Source organism: Lonchura striata, chromosome 1 (assembly GCF_050655825.1).
Source record: "Lonchura striata isolate lonStrDom1 chromosome 1, ASM5065582v1, whole genome shotgun sequence".
NCBI classification, from domain to species: domain Eukaryota; kingdom Metazoa; phylum Chordata; class Aves; order Passeriformes; family Estrildidae; genus Lonchura; species Lonchura striata.
Genome location: NC_140703.1, coordinates 111037046 through 111056639, shown reverse-complemented (window position 1 = coordinate 111056639; position 19594 = coordinate 111037046). Strand labels below are relative to the sequence as shown.

At 54.8% G+C, this 19594-nt stretch overlaps 1 protein-coding gene and 1 long non-coding RNA gene across 17 annotated transcripts in view; one reads left to right on the top strand and one right to left on the bottom strand.

Annotated features, from left to right (window-relative positions):
- Positions 1 to 19594, top strand: part of BCOR (BCL6 corepressor) — an 83518-nt gene that overhangs the window by 25575 nt on the left and 38349 nt on the right. For 14 of the 16 annotated variants that reach the window (XM_085585989.1, XM_085585957.1, XM_085586015.1 and 11 more), the window contains exons 2-3: positions 17146 to 17275; positions 18770 to 18848. In XM_085585989.1, the coding sequence (XP_085442115.1) occupies positions 17190 to 17275; positions 18770 to 18848 (165 nt within the window). In that variant the 5' untranslated portion in view covers positions 17146 to 17189. Of the gene's footprint in view, positions 1 to 8344; positions 8801 to 14062; positions 14218 to 17145; positions 17276 to 18769; positions 18849 to 19594 lie in introns of those variants that run through there. The other 2 variants (XM_085585979.1, XM_077781665.2) reach the window with 2 other exon arrangements.
- Positions 1278 to 8055, bottom strand: LOC146768824 (uncharacterized). Its single transcript, XR_014956957.1, has 2 exons — positions 6547 to 8055; positions 1278 to 2012 (listed from the first exon to the last, which is right to left on the bottom strand). It is a non-coding gene; the product is annotated as an uncharacterized LOC146768824 (long non-coding RNA).

The following is a 19594-nucleotide window of genomic DNA, read 5'->3' as shown; positions in this document are numbered from 1 at the left end:
CCCGGGCAGCGCCCGCAGCCCCGCCGGTGCCTCCGCCGCTCGCGGGTCGCCGCCGCCCGCGCTCCTCCCGCAGCTCGGTGCGCGCCGCTGCCCGCCGAGACCGGCGTTCCGCTTCCTCCGCCCGCCGCTCTCGCCGACTTTCGTCCCCGAGGTGCTGAGCCTTGCCTGTCTGTCTGGAGCCCGGTGCTGTCGCCCTTGCGACACACCGATTCATTTCCTTTCGGTTCTGCTGTTGGAGCCGCTGGGTGGGTTTTTTTTTCTTTTCTTTTCCTTTTTTTTTTTTTTTTTTTTTTTCTCCTTCCCGAGAGGTAGCCAGCGCAGCGCTCACCCTAATTGCTTTTAGGAGGATTAGGAGCAAATTCCTCCTCCCCCAGCGCCCCCCCCGCCTCTTCCCTCCCCGCCCCCCCCAGCCGGGTTGCCTTCGCACGCCGGGGTTGCAGTTTATCCCTGGTGCAGTTCTTTGAATTGCTGTCACAAATAGGTGACTCAGAGTTAATTAGGAAGTATGCACCGGATCAATGGGCTGCACAGCTCATTAGTTATTCCCCAGCCTTTTGCAGCGTTGGACCTCCGGCTCCTCGCCCCGTATACCTCTTTAATACGCAACCTGGAGGGCTGGCAGGGCCCAGGGAGTACTTCGGGTGAGGGGGGCCGGGTGCGAAGGGGCGTGATGAATACGGATATTGAAGCTTCCAGGACGGGAGGTTGCTTACGGACCAGTGACCGAGACCCCTTCTGCTCCCCCCAGTCCCTCCTGCCTCCGCTGTCAAATCTGCCGTCACGCACGGGCGTGGTGGGCTCTGGCCCGCCCCGAGATCGGAGGGACGAGTCCGGAATGTTACCAAAAACAAACACACACACACAGAAAAAAAGAAAAAAAAAAAAAAAAGTGTGTGTGTTTATTGGAGCGTACGTTAAGAGAGCAGACAAAATCTCATTTGTCAGGCATGAAGGTGGGCTGTGTGGAAGGCTATAAATATACCGGGGAGGATTGTATCGCGGTCACTTTTCTGTTCTTCGCCATTTCTAAGGTGAGTGGCGGAGGCTGAGGGACCGGGCAGGGGCTTCTCCTGGTATTGTTTGTCCGTCTGTGATAGATCGGTCTAGACAGCCGCTCAGGCTCCCTGCGAGCTCAGGAACCGGAGCCTGAAAGGGAGAGTGGGGGAGACGGAAAAGGTCACCGCGATATTTTTTTCCTTTTTTTTTTTTTTTTTTTTTTCTCCGTCTTTTCTTCCTTCCTTTTTTTTAGTCTTTTTTTTTTTTTTTTTTTTTGGTGGTGGTGATGGTTGTTAACCCTTCACGGCAGAGGGGATCGGGGCTGGCTATCCCGGCCTGGAAGGATGCGGCAGCACAGCAGCGATCGCAGCGATGATGTCGGAGCCGGGGCGGGGGGACAGGGTAGCGCGCCTCCGGCGCTGCCCCGTCCATCTGATGGCTTTATACGAGATGTTTCCCACAACAGGAAAAGAGTTCACGAGGCGAGTGCCAGATGATTTCGTTCCCAGGAGTTTCCTCTCGGGAAACTCCGAGGAGCGCTTGGAGCCAGGCAGCCACAGGGCCCGGGCAGCGCCGCAGCCCCTCGGGCTCGGGGGCGTCCCGGGGCTCTCCGCCCCTCGCGGCCCTGCCGTGCCCCTCCTCTTCCCGAGGAGGAAATCCCGAGATGGAGGTTCCCGGCCCCGCGGGGGGAGCAGTTTCCGTGGCCGCCTTCAGGTTCCCTCAACTTCTCCCCCAGCAGCTGGGCGCCCTTCGCCCCACGGGGCCACATCTGTGCTCACAGCGTGGGGCAGCCCTCGGCTCGTCTCTGTGCAGGCAGGAGCCGGGCGTACCAGCCTCGGGGTGTGTGGGAGCCCACGGGAGCAAACACACCTCGTGGAACGCAAGGGCAGGTGGAGAGCGGGGTCTGTGTTGCAGCTCGGGGGGGTCGGGGTTGTTTGCAGCTCCTCCGTGCGTGTGTGCTTCCTTTTGTGCTTGAGACGTCCTCGGTGGATGAGATGCGATCCTGGCGTGCAAGCCTGGGCGGTACAGATTAAAAGCAGTTAAGGCTTTAGAGCCATAGATAAAAGCTGGTTTTGTTGGATTCGCCTGCAGCGCAGACCATTCCCATCCCTCTTTGTCTGAGCCCTGGTTCCGGGCGCTACAGCCTTATTGGAAATGCTCCCGAGCAGTCCACGCATCCAGGGCAGCAGGCAGCTCAGCGCTTATTTACACGTCACATCTAAATACATCTCTAATTAGATAGAAGCAGCGCCGGAAATAGCAGATTTGTTGCATATCTAATAGAGACCAGTGCAAACAGACTCAGCAGGGTTTCCCTCTCTTCCCCCCCCACAAAAAAGCCCCCACCCCCAAGACCAAGCCAGTAATCTGAGAGCGAACAGAAATTACTTCTCCCATTTGAGCGCATTATGAACCACATTGGCGAATGTCTCTAATATTTAAAGCAATACTTGGGATGTGTGAGCTGAATGCCCAAATATGGACTGGGTCTTGAAACAATACTGGTGCCTTGGCTTTATTCCTTTGCTGGTGGACAATCCAGGCTCCGTGTCACACACTGTATTTGCCTTTACCAGAATGCACCAAGAGCTGCAGCTTCTCAGGCAGTTCAAAACTGTCATCCCTCTTCCCTTCTCTTCCTTCACCCCATGATAATACACTTTTTTGAAGACTGATGAGGAAGCCAAGGTCCCCTAACTGTGACTGAGCTGCAGGGGTGCCTATACAGTCCGTGCAAGCAAACTTTCTGGATCTGTGCAGCTGCGAGAGTGCACAAAGTTGTTGACATGTTTTCATGTCTCCGTTTGTGGAGAAAATGGACCCAGGTCACCATGGCCCAAAATAATGGGTGCTGCACGTACCGAAGTAGTTTTGGCAATGTGTGGCTGTCGTTTACAAGGTCTCTCAACTTTGACCGATGAGTGGCCCCTGCAAAGACAGGCAAAAGGCCTGCTGCAGTTCAGGTCGTAGCTAAGCAGCCACATTGCCCTCAGACTAAATATGGCTTGGAGTAAATCGGTGCTTAGTGTGGAGGACAAGTGATCTCCGATTTCTGCATGTCTTGACAGAGGTCTGTGCTCTTGCTGGGACCTTGCAGCACAGTTGGGTTGCACAGGTGATGTGCCATGCGCTGTCTTTCCCCCGAACTCTGCAATACATCACATTTTAGTGTGGACTTAAAGCAGCATGAAGCCAAGTTTAATACTTCCTCCTTATGCTGGTGTTGCTTTAGGAATAATTGATGGGCAGAGCGGGCCTGCGCCCCTCTTTCTTGGTCTTGCAGTAAGTGAGTAGTGGCAGGGAGAGCCGGGCTCGCCCCTTTCGATGCGCCGAGCAGCGCTCCTGGCTGCATCGCGTGTGCGTGCCGGAGGGAACGCGGAGGCCCGGGCTGCAGGCAGGGGGAGTTCCCCTGGCTGTGAGCAGATCCCGTTAATCCTCTGGCCTTTCAGGGAACCGGCTTACAGCACTCGCTGCTCCGGAGCGACCTTTCCCTCCGCCCTGACCCGCTCAGGTCCCTGGGCTGCGGCGGGCAGGGAGGTCTCTGCCAGGAGAGTGCCTCGTTCCTCGGGTTTCTCCGGAGCAGGATGCCAGCGCTCCTTTGAATGGCCGAGCAGATGAGGTGGGGATGGAAAGGAGGAGGCCAAGAACTTCTTGCAAATGTGGCTTTAGGAACGTTCTGCTGCTTTCCAGAAGGGAATTCATTTTTCCTTGTTTGTTGGACAGCAGTTCTTGGCCGAGGAGAGATTTTTTTTCCTCTCCTCTCTTCCACTGCTGGAAAAGTTAGCGAGTGAGAGCATCCCTCTGTACCTGCCTGCCTGTTTTCCAGAACTGTTGTCTGAATCATTTGGGACTCTTCCTTTGCACCCCAAAACTACCTCATGAGCTGATAGATTCAGTGCCATGTGATTAGACATGCAAGGAAGTCCACTTGGAGAAGATCCTGACAGCATGAAATATAATTTGTGATCTGAAAGACAGTTTCCAGTATAATCTCATTATGCACCACAGACTCCCGGTGTTATTTTGTAGAAGGCGGACAATGATCAATTTACATTGACCTAGGGCTGGGTGAGCTTTTAGATGGTAATTGCCATATTGATTTGCATGCAAAAAGAAGACCTGCTAAAATTAAAGACCGGAAGCTAAATTAAACTAAATTTATTGTCTAGGTGCAAACTAAAAGACTTGTTAAAGTCTAGGGTAGACTTGGAAAGCTATGAAATTGAGAGAAGCATGATTCTCATCCTGATAACTCTAAAATGAGTCTACATGATGGGACAAGGGGCTGCAAAGCGCCCATTGTGAGTGGAGGCACAGAAGCTGGGGCTGTTCCGTGTAAGCCCTGACTCCCTAAACAATCAGAGAATAAAATATCTCCTCTGTCCAATGAAAATCTCGGTCTGAATGTTGGGATTGTCGTGCTAAGGAAAACAAAGCTTTATTTGGATAAGACAATTAAAGTGGAAAGCACAGAATCCACCAGCCACACTGGGAACAGCTCGTATAAAGAGCTAAGTGTGTTCAGTAGAGCACAGGGGAAAGGGGAGGCTCGGCGCTGTGCTCCGTGGCCGAGCCTGCATCAGGAGAACCTGTCATTGTGCTTCCTCTGCCTGCTCCTGGGCCAGGAGGGCCGAGAGCGCTCCCAGCCTTGCTGCTCTCCTTTCCGCAGCTCCTGCTGCCCTTGGAGGAATCTCCCACAGCCAGGAGCTGCAGCGGCTTGGTGCTGTGGTGGGCTCCTTCCCTGTGCACCTCTAGACAGCCCACGGTGGGTTGCAGTGTGCCAGCTAATTCTTTCTCAGAGCATGGTTTGCTTTTCATTTTCAGCTGGAGTAGATCTTGGTCTTACCCCGAGTACCTCAACTGGGGGCCTTGTATGCCTTTCAGTTTTTGCATATTATAAAACATTCGGGCCTGTATTCTCAGTTATAAAAGTGAGAATTCCACATTCACAGGAGTATTGGAGTAGCTGGCACTTGGCACAGCTGATAGCAGAGAGAAGTACACCTGTAGTTGCACAGAGAGCAAACTCCGTGCTTGGGGCAGCCTGGTGGGTGTCCTTGTCCCTGTGTGAACAGGTGCTGTTGGGGCTGCCTGTCCTTCACCCACCGCTGTGTTTCCTCTGTGTTCCCCTGGGGTGGGGTGGTGTTGCATCTGGGAGTCTCCTGGAGGGCTGAGAGAGCTTTGTGGGGCTGGTTTAGTCATGGTTTGAGTACGCCATTTGGGTATGGTGACAGGTAGGGATAGAGAAGTGAAATCAAAGCTGGAGGGGCGTATTCTCAGCTCTCCTTGAAATTCACAGAGAACTTGTTAATGGCACAAGAAGGGATGGGCTGAGCTCCTCTTTCTAAGTGTAAATTCCCCGCCTGAGCCAAACTTTCTCCATGTGAAAGCTCCTGGCTATGGAGAGATCCTACAAGGATCTCTGATCCTCGGGCAATCCCCTTTGCTCCCACGCCCTGGTGTGCTGGGTTGTGCTTTAAGCTTCTCCGACTTGCCCACAGCAGTAGGAGGCTGAGCTGGGTGTTGAGGAGAGCCCTTCCCACAGGCTGCAGTCCCCCAGGCTCACCTTGCTCTGGCCTGGTCGTGCTCCCCCGTGCAGTGTTTTCCTTTCCTCCTGTTTCAGTAGTCAAGCACAAAGTGGATTAGCAAAGCCCCGTGCAGAATTAAGCAGCCCGGTGTGAAGTTATGCGGAGCTCTGAGGACTGGCCTGCCTTCCCCTGCAGACCTCCTGTGCTGTGCCGTGCTTTGCCGTGCCAGGGCAGCCCAGGACCAGTGGGCACGGGTGGATGCTTCGTGGAGGCTTTGCTGGGCGAGGAGAGAAATAGCTCTTCGCTAAAGTTAGGAGCAGCAGGGGAAGCTGGAACAGTACTTTTGCAAGCAGGAAGTGATCTCCCAGGGTAAACGTTTTAATGGAAGTGTAACCTGGCATTGCACAAAACCCCAACCCAGGGCGGCTGCTGCCAGCTGGGAGGATGCAGGGCTCGAGGAGATGCGTGGGAGGCTGTGCCCTGCAGTGCCAGGGGTGCCCACAGCAGAGCCGTGTGTGCGGAGCTGGAGGCGGCTGTGGCGCGGCCTGCCCTGAGCAGGTGGCTGAAGGTTGTCTTATTTTAGCTACAGAAGTATCTCTCTAGATCCATTACTGCGGGATCTCGTTTGCAATAAACTATATTGGCTCCCCTCTTTATACAAATTGCTGGTATGAAAGAAAACCCAGCCTATATGCATGGAGGCAGGCATGAGCTAGTGAGATCAGGTTTCCTACTGAGCTCCCAGAGGAGAAGTCAGCATTTGATTGAAGCTACACTTGGTTCTTGGTTCCCAGGGGACAGCAGCCCTGAAACACGAGAGCCCTCCCTCCTTTTTTTCCCCCCTTCTCTCTCTTCTTCCTCTAAAAGCCTTTGTGCTGAAAGAGCCTCAGTAGGCACGAATCGCCTGTCTCTCACAAGACTGTGTTGCAGCCTTTGCTGACATTGTTCTGTTAGCAGTGGTTTTTACCAGGCCAGCAGATTTCTAGCTACGTATAGGCAATGAATAGTCGATGATACTGACCTGTGAATATGTAGTGGTGTCTTTGGGTGGTGAATCTGATTTGGAAGTCGATTGGAGACTTACCACATTAGTGTGAAGCATCATACCTGCCGGGGTACTACTGCCCTTTGGCAGGAGTTAGGCCAAGACGGAGACATGCTTCCAATAAAGTCAGCTATTTTTCCTTACTGGTGCCGTCTCCCAAGCTGCATATAGGTACATAGAAAGTGTTACTTCAGCTCCTGTGGCCTCGTAAAGAGTTTGTGTGGGACGCAAATTTCAGAGAAAGTTGCCGTGTCTCAGTTTTCCCTTAAGAGTTGCGCAGTTTGGTTAATGCCAGGACTCAGAATGGCAAGGAAAGGTTTCCTCAAACAGATTTATTTTCCCCACGCTTCTGTAAAGTAAATTCCATGTCTCCTCCAACTTTGCTGCTGTTGTAAAAATAAGTAAGGGCAGGGAAGGAGCTATGAGTATTTACACTCAAATTCCAGCTGTGCCCAGCAAAAGGCCCTCTGAGAACATCCAGCGCGCTTCTTTGCTTCCAGGCCGGTTGTATCATGAACGAAGCTGGAGTCGTGCTTTAGGTTATCGGCATTTTTGTTTCATGGTGATTTTTTTGTTTTTCCTCCTTACGGTGGAAAGCAGAAGGTGGTGGAAGCGTGTCTGTGCCGCCCGGCTGAGCGGAGGGGCCGGGGCCGCCGCGGGTTGCGGGGTCACCGCCCCGGGCCGGGGTGGCGGAGGGGCCCCTCGGCGGGAGGTTGGCTGTGACGGCAGGTCGGAGGCGGCCCGGTGCGAGGCGGCCGGGCAGGGCTCGGGGAAGCCCGGCTTTCCCGGGGAAGGGCTGCTCGGAGCGCGCCGCGCCGCGGGGGCGAGCTCGCCGTGTGCCGCGGGGCGCTGCGCAGCTGCAGGCGCGGCTTTCCCCGCTGCAGCGGGGTTCCCCCTCGCCTTTCCCAAAAGCCAGACCGAGAGCGGAGCTCAACCTGTGATTGTGCAGGCGTTCCGTCGGGCGGGAGTGCTGACTGGAAACCCCTCCGTGCTGCGGGGGAGAGCCCCGAGGCGCTTGGCACCCACCGGCATCGGGTTGGCGGAGCAGCGCCCCGCAGCTCCGGCCCGGCCCGCAGAACCCCCCGAGCACCGCGGCTCCGCCCGGCCAGCCTCCGGGAACGAGCACGTTTCTGGCCCCGGGGCGGGGGAGGTGGGTAGAAGGGTGTTCCTTGTTTCGAGTAAACCAGCTGCAGTAGTTGATGGTAAAGCAATGAAGGCAGACACAATGCTGCTGTTGTTGGTTTGATCTCTAACTGGGGATTGTTAGTCTGGATTTAACTCTGTGGCAAGGGGGGGCGGGGGTTTGGTTGGGGTGGGGGGGAAGGCGAAGGCTGTTTACAGCCAGTGCAAATAATGTGACAGCTGTTGGAGCGCGAAAAGCCCGCGCCTCGCTGGCACTCGCACACAAAAGCTCTCGCTGCGGCCGGAGCGGCCCCGGGGCCGCCCCGCCGCTCCCGGAGGCACCGCCCGGCGCTGCGGGGCCCGGCGGGGCTCCCCGGGGCCCGGCGGGGCTCCCCGGGGCCCGGCGGCATCCCGGGCGGCGGCGGCGGGGCGCCCAGCCGCGCTCCCCTGCCGCCCGCCGCGACGCTTAAGCAAACGCCGCTGGCCGGGGAGAAGCGTTCCGCCCCCTCCCCCCGGCCCCTCTTTCCGCCTCCGCTTGATTTACAAGCGCAGGGAGGCAGCTGGAGGAGCGGCCGGCTCCGTGCCCGGCGCTGGGAAATCCCTCCTGGCGGCAGGTTCGCGCCGGCCCCGGTGACTTTGCGGGAGCGGCGGACGCGGTGTCCCGGCAGCCCGGCTGCGAGCCTCGGCCGGCACGGCACGGCACGGCACGGCACGGCACGGAGCCGTGCTGTGGCTGTGGCAGCACGCTTCCCTCACAAACACGTGTTGGCAAAGAAGTTGCCGCTTGAGATGGCAGCGTACGACCCTTGATAACCTGGATGTGCAGGGATCCCTGGAGTAGGTCTTCAGTGAAAAGCTCCTCGTGCATAAATGTCCCGAGTGGCTATTTTCTGCTCAAAGCCTCGGCATCTAAGGGCCTCGGTTTGTCTTCTGAGTGTAGGATATAAAATGCTGTGTGTTCTTGAAGTTTGCTCCGGTACCCAGAGTGATCTCCTGGCCCTTTCAGAAGAGCCTCTGGAAAGTCGAGGAAACTTGGAGAACTGGGTTCCAGCCTATATTTGTACCTGACATAATTTCACTACCTACGAGAACCGCTGTGTTTTATATAGTAAGTGACCTCCACGTACTATTGTTTTTTTGACGAGGCGTCTCTGGGGTGGAAAGCAGGTAAGAAGGGGAGATGCGTATTTCCTCCCTCACCCCCCTTTTAGTCGTTTTGGTCGATGGGTTGTCTTTATCTATTTCTCTCCAGTCAATCTATTATGTTTTTTTTTCTCTTTTGGCCTTGACTGTCCCCTTGGTCCTTTATGGATTACACTGTGCTATTAGTGGCAAAAGTACACCAGTAGTCATTCAACAATTTTAGCATCAATTCCTATAAACTGGTGTTTTATATGACATGTGCCATTTTTCTGCAAGAATACTGCTTGCGAAACTAGTTTCGCCTTGGAGCAAAGGCGGAAAGATAAACAAGCCTGCATAGCCAAAACACTTGCATAGCCAAAACACTGGCAATTGCTGCCTCCTTCCAAATCTTTTAAAGTCACGGAGCAATATTTTAAGGATTATGCTGCTGCCTCTGAGGAGGGAATGTCGGTGGCGTTAAAAAAAAAAAAAGAAGCTAATGCAAATTAGAGAAAAATAATTTTCTTTCAGCGATATGCAATGTATTAGTCACTTGTTATCATGCTTAGAGGCAGACCTCATTTGCGCGTCTGCCAACTCGTTCACATCTGCTCAGAGCTGTTCAGGGCATTTTAACCTTGGCGGTGTCGTGTCGTAGTCCCACGGATCAAGAACGAGTAATTAAAGCTCTAAGCAGCAGCAAAAAATTCATAGCCGCCCATCTGCATCGCACTTGATTCGCTGCTTTGTTTCGGTGCGGAGCGCCGGGATGGGCAGGCAGGGCCAGGCGGCCTCCACCCTGCCTCTACGCCGGGGCACCGCTGCTGCCGGCAACTTTATATCCTTTTTATTTCCTTTTTCTCCTTTTTTTTTTTTTTTTTCCCTTTGTATTTTTTGTATTTTTTCACGTGGTTTGCTTTCCCTTTTTTGCCCCCGCTGTCTTCCGCACGCTGAGTGGGGCGGTGTTTGGCACTGGCTGAGCCCACCCTGGACTGGCTAAAGGTTTCCTCTAAAGGTGTGGAGAAGGTGGTGGATGTGATGTCGGGACGCGTTGCGGAGACGTTTAGTCGAGGTGCTCGTAATGCAGCTTTCGTAGCTGAGGGCTCGCCAGCGCTTTCCAGAAGTGCTCGGGAAAGCGTTTGCCATTAAGGAGAAACGTTAGCGCCATAAACCCGACATAAACTTTGGGGCGAGGCTAATTTTTATGCATTGTTCAGCAGAAGCCAGGCTGTTTATCTGCTTGTTGTTGGGAGGAGGAGGAGGGAATTAAAAAAAAAAAAAAAAAGGGGACCCCCCCCACGACTTCCCGAGCACTTTTTCCTTGCATGCAGTCGCCGAAAGTCCCCGTGCCCCGGCCCTGGCGTGGCTGTGCAGACAAAGCCCTGCGGGAAGCGAGAGGCTTCCATGCTGGCCACGCTAGGTAAAACGAGAGACGGAGGCACCTAAGTTTAATATTTGCCTGTTGTGCGCGGCCATTTGCTGCGTGAGGAGCGGAGCCTCCCCCGGCGGGGCTGCGGGGCTGGCGCTGGGGAACCGAGTGGGGGGCTGGGGGAGCGGAGGGAGCCGCTCCCCATCCATCAGCCCCGCGAAGCTGTTGCTCCGTAAATGAGGGAACCACAGGCCCTGTCAGCCGCAGTTATGCAAAATGAAGTCGTCCGTGATCAATATCTCCCAACGTCCCCGACGGATGCGTGCGGGGGCCGCCCCCGCCCTGCGTGCCGCGGCGGCTCCGCGCCGGGGAGCGGTGTGCCGGAGTGGCCGGAGGGAAACCAAGGGCGTGCGGCCCATTAATCACTCCACCCCCCGGGGGTGCGGCGGGGGCTGGGGGAAGGAAACGGGGGCCGTGCTCCGGTATTTCTGCAAGGATAACGTTGCGGAAGTGAGCGCAGGCCTTCGCCAACTCTCGCAGGAGCGCTGGGACTTTTGTATTCAGTCTGGGGGGGCTTCCCCCCCACCCTGCCTCCTAAGTTTCCCGAGCTCCTGGGGGCAGGGGAGTGCTCGCCGAGCCCGGCTAATAGCGAGCCCGTGGCGCTGCGCTCTCCCAGCTTCCCGCGGACGAACAATGGGGGACGAGCGGGGGGAAGGGGCTGTCTCGGTGGTATTTTTCTTCCTCCCCCCTTCCTTCCCCCCCCCTTTTTTTTTTCCCCCTTCTTTCCCCCTCCTGGAAAGCAAAAGCCATACGGAATAAAGGCAACAATGAAGGGTTCCCGGGATGCCGAGTGCGCGGCGGGTTAATGGGCTGGTGGGGCGCAGGCCTGCGCTTTTCCTTTCCTGCGCCGGGAACGCGGCCTTAAATTACCTGAAATGCACATTTCTGCCTGGCCCGCGGTGCGTGGGTGTGTGTGCTTGCGTGTGTGTGTGTGTGTGTCCCTCTCTCCCACTGCTGCCGCTGCTCCGCCTGCGCAGCCCGGGCTCGGCTGCTGCCTGTTGTCTCTGGCAGCGGCAGCGGAAACCTCGCTCCCGTGCGCGCGCTTCTCTGTGTGTGTGTCTGTGTGTCTGTATGTGTGTCTGTGTGTCTGTATGTGTGTGTGTATCTGTGTGTCTGTACGTGTGTGTATGTGTGTATATCTGTGTGTGTCTCTGTGTCTGTATGTGTGTGTGTCTGTATGCCTGTGTGTGTGTGTATGTATGTCTGTATGTGTGTATGTGTGTGTCTAAAATGGCGCGGCCGGCCTGGGTAGGGAGATGCCGCGGCGGGTGGGCTTCAGAAGGGAGCCCGGGCTCTCTCCGTAGGCCCCCGTCTGTGCGGGGGCCCGGGGGTTCCTGCGGCTGAGCCGGTCTGTGGCTCCCTCCTCCGCCACCGCCTCCTCTAGTAGCCTTGTTTCCCGGCACGGCCGGAGCGGCGGCAGGAATCCCCCGGCCACCCCGGAGCGCACGTCCTGCCCGGGGACAGAGGCATCGCCCGCGCCGGGGGAGGGACGGGGGACCCCGGGGGCGGGCGCCGGAGCGGCGGTGCGGGGCTGCCAGCGCGGCGAATGGGCTCGGTGTTTCCCGCGAATCTCTGGGAAATCCTTCGTGCAGCGATGCCTCAAAGTTGGGTACCAGCCGCTTCACGTCTCCCCTCTGTGTGTGTGTGTGTGTGTGTGAGAGAGCCTTTGCAGCCTTTCTATCGCACCCCCATGATGTGGTTTAACCGGGGGGAGTGGGGGGACGGCGTGAGTGCCCCCGCCATACCAATGTTCCGTAACCTTCAGGTACGGGCTTCGCTGTGTGCGAAGGCAGCCTTGGCCGCCCGAGGCAGCTTTGGCCTCGAGGATCTTGTGCCTGGGTCTTCCCCCGGGGCTCCGCGACAGGCAGTGCCGTGTGGGCTCCAGGAAAAGGCAGCCAGGGTTATTTGAAGGATCGCCAGCCATTTTAACTTTCCCTCATTGGCCTCCACCCCCGCCCCCTTCCCCAGATCCTAGGCTTATCATTAATTGAAAACTTTTTTTCCTCCCCCCTTTTGGCTGCCGCCGGCAGCTGAGAGCGATGCAATGATTCTCGCAGCATATGGGAAAGGGGAACGCGCCGCTGCCGCTCCGGCGCAGCGCCCGTCTGTGCAGGGTCCGAGGCGTGACCGGCGGCGCGGGGCCGCCTGTGCCGGGGGGCCGCCCCCGGTGGAGCCCCGCCGCCCTGGGGGTGTCTCCGTGGGGCGCAGCGCGGCGGGCGGCAGTGCGCGGGGCGGGGAGGATGCCCCGCTCCGTTGTCTTGGCTCGGCAGCCCCGGGTGGCCCCGGTCGGCTCCGCCGCGCCGCGTTTACGCGGCAGAAAGTCCCGGTCGCCGCTCGACACGTGACGGTGTGGGAGCCGCGGGAGGGGGAACACGGGGGACACGGGAACGATGGGGGGGTGGCTGCGGCAAGAGCCTTAAAATAGTCGCCGACCCCCTCGTGCTGCCTGCATGCTGCCTAAACCGAGATGCACTAGTGTCGTGCATGACTCTATATGTATTTTAAATCGGTTTAGCGATCTCGCTGGCGCATTGTGCTTAGCTTTATGGTTAAATGAAATGCCACACGTCCCGGGTAAAGGTCAAACTTCTTCTCTAATCCGCGGATCCGTGCGGCGGCTACTTAGTCTGCAGCTTCCTCCTCTGGTTTACAAAACGTGTCACTAGTGGTGATGTCGTGTGGAGATTGCATAAAAAACCCCCACAGTATATTTTATTTTTTTATACATATATATAAAAAAAGCACAGCCAAGCCTATTCTTTTAACACTTGTCTAATATTAGATCGCTGACTGCTGCCAGAGCTTTATACGGCGCATTGTAAACGGTGCAGCAATACGGTGTCTCTGAAGTCTCCTTTCTAGCCGTGGCACAGGTCGTTGTTCCTATAAGTCGTAAATATGTAAGTCGGAGGTACAAGATAAACGAGGTACCTAAACACATTCATAAGCATCAGCCCGTATTTAAGCTTATAAATACCGTGCGACCGCTGCCCTTTAAATCAAGCTCCAGATGAACGGGGCTGAGGGCTAATCGAAGTAGATCGCTACGAGTCCCCGATTGCTTTTCACTTCTTTCTCAGGGATTTTCACAAATTTAGAAATGATCCTGCCAGTGGCCTGGAACCGGGCAGCAACAGAGCCGGGGGGAAGGGGGGGGCTGGGGGGTGATGTGGGGGAGGGATCAGAGGCCGGTAATTTATTGCATTGCTTTTAATATCCGAAAGGCTGGGTTGTTTGCCGAAGCTCCCGGCGCTCCGTCGGTGCCATGGGCTCTCGCAGAGGTTTTTTTTTTTAAACCCCGCGCAGCCCTCCCCGCCGGCTGCCGCTGCGCTGCCGCTGCCGGCTCCGTGGCTTGTGCAGTGGAAACTGGCAGGCTGCCAGGCGGAGCTCGGAGGTGGAAAAGAGTAAAGGCGCCAAAAGGGAACTCGTGCGCCGCTGCAATTCTCCTCCCGACCCGCTTCCTGGCTCGCTGCAGCCGCCGGCCCCGCCGGGCTTCCTCCAGGTGCCCCTCCCGACCCCCTCCGGCCCTCCACGCCCCTCGCTGAGACTTTCACCTCGCCGAGTCGCCGGCAGGCACCCCGGGGTCATGGGGGTGGAGAGGGAGGGGGAAGAGCGGGCTGCCCTGTCCCGGGTGGCGCTGCCACCGCCTCTTTCCCCCGGAGGCACGGAGAAGTGGAGTCTTCCTCTTCCTCCTTCTCCCCCTCCCCGCGGGCATCGGGTTTTTCTCGTTTCCACGCCAGCAGCGTGTTAACAAAACTTTGCTGCTGCTGGCGTCAATGGCTGCCAAAAGTCTGTTGACGTTGCGAGGGAGACCCAAACGTTTCCCTTTTTAATCAGCTGCCCGAGCAGTGCGGTGTGTGCCTGTGCCTGCCTCTGCGGCGCGGGGCCGGCGGGGCGCGGGAGGTGGGTGGGTGTTCCCGGCGCGGCTCGGCACGGCACGGCACGGCTCGGCTCGGCACGCCGGGAGGCAGGTTAGTGCTTGCAGGCGCTTTTCACAACTGGTTTCACACGGCGGCATCGCTGCCGAACCGCGTGTGCGTTGCGCGTCTCACTCTCTTCCACCCCCCCCACCCCGCGCCTCCCTCCCTCTCTTCCTCCCTCCCTCCCTCCCTCCCTCCTCCGTGCATCACCGTCTATATTTAGCCGCAAATGGCTTTATCGGCCAGACACCTCCCGGAGGAAATGCCGTGCGCGCTCCGGCTGCCGAGCCCCGCTCCGCGCCCCGCCGCGCAGCGCAGCGGGGGCGGCCGGGGGGGCGCGGCGCCCTGGGGCGCGCTGGCGGTGGCCCGGTGGGTGACAGGAGGAGGGAAGGGAGACAGAGACGTGTCCTCGGTTTCCTCCGTGCGCTGGGGCGCTCAGCCCGCCGTCGGGGTTGCATAACGGGACCGGCTGCGCCCACCCCCGCGGAAGCTGGGTGTATAAATAGGTGCGGTGCCCCCCACGCCCCTCCACTGTCCCCCCCGTCCCCGCAGCGCAGAGCGCTTGTGGCGCTGCCGGCGTGTTTGGCCGAGCCTCTGTGAGCCGGTATCCCCCAGAGGCAGCTGCTTGTGGGGAGGGAGAGGAGGGGAAGGGACAGGGTGTGCGAAGAGTTAAAAGTCTGCTGCTTGTTGCAATGAAATTATGGCTGGCAGTGGCGCCGCTGCTCGTTCAGCAGACCTCCACTTTTAAACAGTTCACAAGAAGTTCATCAGGGCGGCGATGATTATAACTGCACACACGCGCGCACCCGGGGCACACAGCGAGAGGGGGTGGCTTTGGGGAAGGGGCTGGCAGCCGTCGAGGACGCGGGCTCTGACCTGCCCGGTGGCCCTGGGACAATCCCACCAGGTCCCTGCCACCGGGCGGGTTTTGCCCTTGCTCGGGTGGTGGTGGTGGTGGGACATGGGGCCTCCAGATTCCCCTCTTTTGGCTGGGGACGCTCTCACTCCCCCCATGCAACTTCAGCGTTTCGCTATCTGCACGTGTCAGGGGATTGATGGGCTCTAGTTCAGGCACCTCGCCTTATCTTAATGATGCATTTCCACCGAGGAAGGCAGGCAGCCCCTCGGAGGGAAGCGGGGCGCAGAGTGCCGTGGAGGCCCTTCCCTGAGCCGGTGTCTGTCCCTTGGAGATGAGGCAGTGCACGGGGTGGCTACTAACCTTACGTGGAATCCTAAATCACTCTCTCCATGCTGCTGCTGCCTCTATTGAAAACATTACGAGCGGCGCATCTGGAAACCAGTAAATCTGTCCAGAAAACGTCTTTCCAGTGAAATAACTCCTTTTGAATGATAGCGCGGTAACTAACCTCCGTGGATTTTTGTTTCCTCGCGGCGATTTGTGCGGACTTCATTAGGAAAAGCTAACCGTTGTGGAGAAAGGAGGGTCAACGCGCCGTTTCATTAATATACATTTGTTCCAGACGTGGAGTTTTGCACAAAAGGCCTCTCTGAGGGGAGAAAAAAGTGTTGGGGAACAAGGCTTTCCTGCCGTTTCAGTTCTTAAACCTCTCTGAACGTGTGTGAAGTATTGTGTTAAAGGCCCAATCTGGGCTTCTTCCCTATTAAATGCCAAAGTGATCATTTGCATATTTTGTAGCCTGACAAAGGAAATGAGTTTGCTGGGGAAGCATGGATGCTTTGGGAGACGTTAGGCATTAAACTCCCAGTGGTCAATCGCCCGTTACTGGCTTGTGTGTGTGTAAAAGGAGTATCATGCCTCCTGCTTAAAGGCTTCTATTTTTGTGAGAGAGGAAGAGCTGAGGGATATCCTGTGCATTAAAGGCTCCCCCTACTTATTAACCCAGCATTTAGCAGCAGGATGCAGGCTGAAGCTCAGTCAAAAGAAACGACTCAACCTCCGAAGAGCAATTAAAATCTTGCACTGGAATAAATCATGCGCCGCGATAATCCTGTTAATAAAATGCAGCTTGTCCTGACACTTCGCTCATGCAGCAAACTAGAATTTAATGCGAGCGGAGGTGGCATTAGGCAAGGTAGAGGGGAGGAAAAGCCTTTCTTTCCCTCTCTGCCACTGGACGTGAAAACGTGGTTACCTTTCACCTGCCTCCCTGGCTGCACACGGCGCCGATCCTCTTGGACTGCTAATACTTCTCCAGTGAGCCCGCTAATGATTTCTTTCCCTGGAGTGAGCAGGCATCATTGAATTACTGAAAGCACTTGCAGCAGCAGCAGCAGCAGCAGCAGCAGCAGCAGCACAGCAGCTCCAATGCAGAAGCCACCAGGGCTCCTCGCTTAATCAAATCAAGGGGTGGGGAGCTCGCCAACCCACTTACTATTTTTAACCCCTTTCTCCAAGTTAGTCATGTGCAGACGCTAAAAGGGAGGGTTTTATTTAGATGCCTTCTGTAGCAGTGTCTCTTCAGTTTTAAGTCCTCGTGTAAAAGCCTTATCAGCAATCAGCGTGGCTAATACACGCAGCATGTGGTTGTTCTTACCATGCTCTCCTGCTCCTGTGTCTTCATAATGCAGGGCTTTTGTGGGTTGTTTGAATGTTCCCCCAGGCTCACGGGGTCTCCCTCCTTGGTTCAGTCTATGTGAGGTGAAGATTTGGGGACTGGTGTGTACTTGGCCGGCTGAGTCATTTCTTGTGGAAATGAAATGCTGTGGAGAAACTTTTATTTGTCGATAGTCTGGAATGATTCTTAATTTTCTAGATGTGCACTGGGGAAAAGATCCATCTCCTCTGACCTATAAATGCCCTCAATTTGCTCCTTTATTGCTGGGTATCTCCCTGAGCGGTTAACGTAGGCAGCTCACTCCCCACACCAATCCTGCATTCATTATTAATTACCCGGAGGGAGGCTGGCTGCTCCGCTGTGATGTTTGCACTTCCTCCTAGACAAATCTGCTCAACTTTTTTTTTTTCTTTTTTCTTCTTCTTTTCTTTTTTTTTAATAGAATATAAAACCGTGAAGAAAAGCGTTGATTTTTAAGAAGACGTCATGCTTTCTGCAACTCCCCTGTATGGCAACGTTCATAGCTGGATGAGCAATGAAAGGGTCCGCATGTGTGGAATTAATGAAGACAGGTAAATATTTAAGCTTCTGGCAAGTTAAAGCACACTGTAATTCTGCAGAGCGAGGTCTCGGAGTTTGCTCGCTTCCCTAATACTGGAGCAGAAAGCTGCCACCCTGAATCGAGATCAGCCCAGCTTGGAGGGAGGGCAAAGGGAGAGAGTCAAGACGTGCCTGAGAGCAGCAGAGCAGATGCTGATTTACTACGTAACAGGCAACGTGGGTCAGTGAAGTGGGGACGCACCCAAAGCAGCCTTTGAATGTGCTTTAACAATTAATTTATTACTTTGCATTTGTAAAGGGGAATTAAACCAAATAGTGCATGTTTTCTTGTGGTTATTCTCTGTGGCAGAGGGGGGGCTTGTGCCTGCAATTTGGTGTTCCTTGTCTTTGGACCAACAGCTTGTCATGTGAAATAGGATCAGTAGTGTCTGTCTCCCACAAGTGAATTTCTCTTCCTCCCCATCTTTTTTCCTGCTGAATATAATTCAATTGATGATCAAAATTACAGTGTTTGATGGGATGACACAGGCACTAGCAGGTGTCCCCTTCCCTTAAATCCCAGCTTTTTAAAAAACAAAATTATACTGGACAGAAGCTGCAGATGCGCCTCCAGTTCTCTGTGCCAGTTTTGTGTGGTTTTAGTGCTTTTCTCTCTTCTCGTTCTCTGTTCTCACTGTTGTGTGAAAAGCCTCCAAAAAGCTGGTGGAAGTTTTTGGTCTTTGCAGGGAATACTATTTGCAAACATAAGCTGAAGGAAAACAGCCAAGCATCTCACTTTGCTTTCTCACCCTCCATTCCCACTTTCCTCCCAGTTGTTCAGGGATAATAACTGTATGTGCTACTTGCAGGGAAGGTGAATCTTTTAAAAACAAATGGATTAAAATCACATTTCTGCTTTATGGTGATGATGTGCCTTTAAGCACTTCGATTGAAAGGAGTTCTTTTGGGTAATACTGAAACTTTCCTTCTGCTGCATGTCAGTGATTTTTATCCTTGGGATTTGAAATTTGGCACTAAGGTATATTCTTTATTGGTGATATCTGTGATAACAAGTCCCAGAGCTGCAACACTGGAATGGCACAGATGTGCAGCTCCCTCTTAAGCATGGAAGAGCTGATGTTCATATGATATTAGCGTGTGTGTTTTAATTTTATCCTCAGCAGTGTTTATGGATGGTATATGAGCAGAGTATGCTTAAAATGGGATATTCTCCCCCTGGAAAAAGGAAAGGGCAAGGAGCAAAAGAGAAGACCTTGACAAAAACTGCTTGCTTTGGAAGAGGCTGCTCTGAGATGTACTTGGTGTGTTCTTGTTGTCAAAACCCTTTATGCTTATTTTCAAATGGTCCTTGCTTTTCAAAGTAGTCAGCATGTATGGGTACAGAGGATAAATATGTTATCTCATGGGACTTCTCTAGGGGATTCAAAATATGGAGGTGATATGATATTGCACTGATCAGAGATGCACAGGATGCTTTCAGATAGTAAGCTTCTGTTTTTCAATAGGAAAATCCCCGTTAATGATGGTGATGCACCGAAAAGCAGACTGGAGTTGAGGGAGGAAAATCACCTGAATCACAGTGTGGTAAGAAGTTACAAGCTTCGTGCTGCAGATGAATCTGTGCCTGTCCTCCCCACCACGACTCCTACCCCTGGCTGTTATTACGCGGTCCATTTGGAGAAATGATTAAAACACTTTCCTGTAGCAGCCCTAGTGGGCTTGGGCACATTCAGGTTGTTTCTGTGAAACAGTGAAGTTGGGGTTTTGTTTATTTATCTTGTTAGTCTCTTGATGCTTTGTGATATGTGTTGTTGTATGGCTTCACACTCTTATTTTGCTGTTCTGAATAATGCCATGTGGAATACCAGCATGTGTGACAAAAATAGTTCATGTAGACATTAAGAACATCAATGTTCCAGCAAAGTTGATGAGGTTTTCCTTTCTTTGAGTCTACATGGGGAGCAGCCAGGTGGGAAAGAAATTTGACAGCAGACCTTGTTCATGCTGCATCCTCAGATGCCTTGCCCCGTGAATCATGTGGCAGTGTGAGCCCCAGAGCAGAGCTGCAGTGGAGGGAGAGGTCCTGGAGGATGAGGAGGAGAGGCACTCCATCCTTCTCTTTCTAGTCTCCATGCCACAGCCCACATCCTCTTGCTCTGGGAGGGCTGGGACTGAAGAGCCAGCGGTTGGACAGGACCAGTACCTCTGAGCATTGTCTCTGGGCCACTCTTGGCTGCTTGAGTCCTCACACCTTTGCTCCTGGCTGTTTGAATTTTGGATTTGGAGAGATTGGTGTTGGTGTTTGTGGTGTTAGACATATTGCTCTGTAG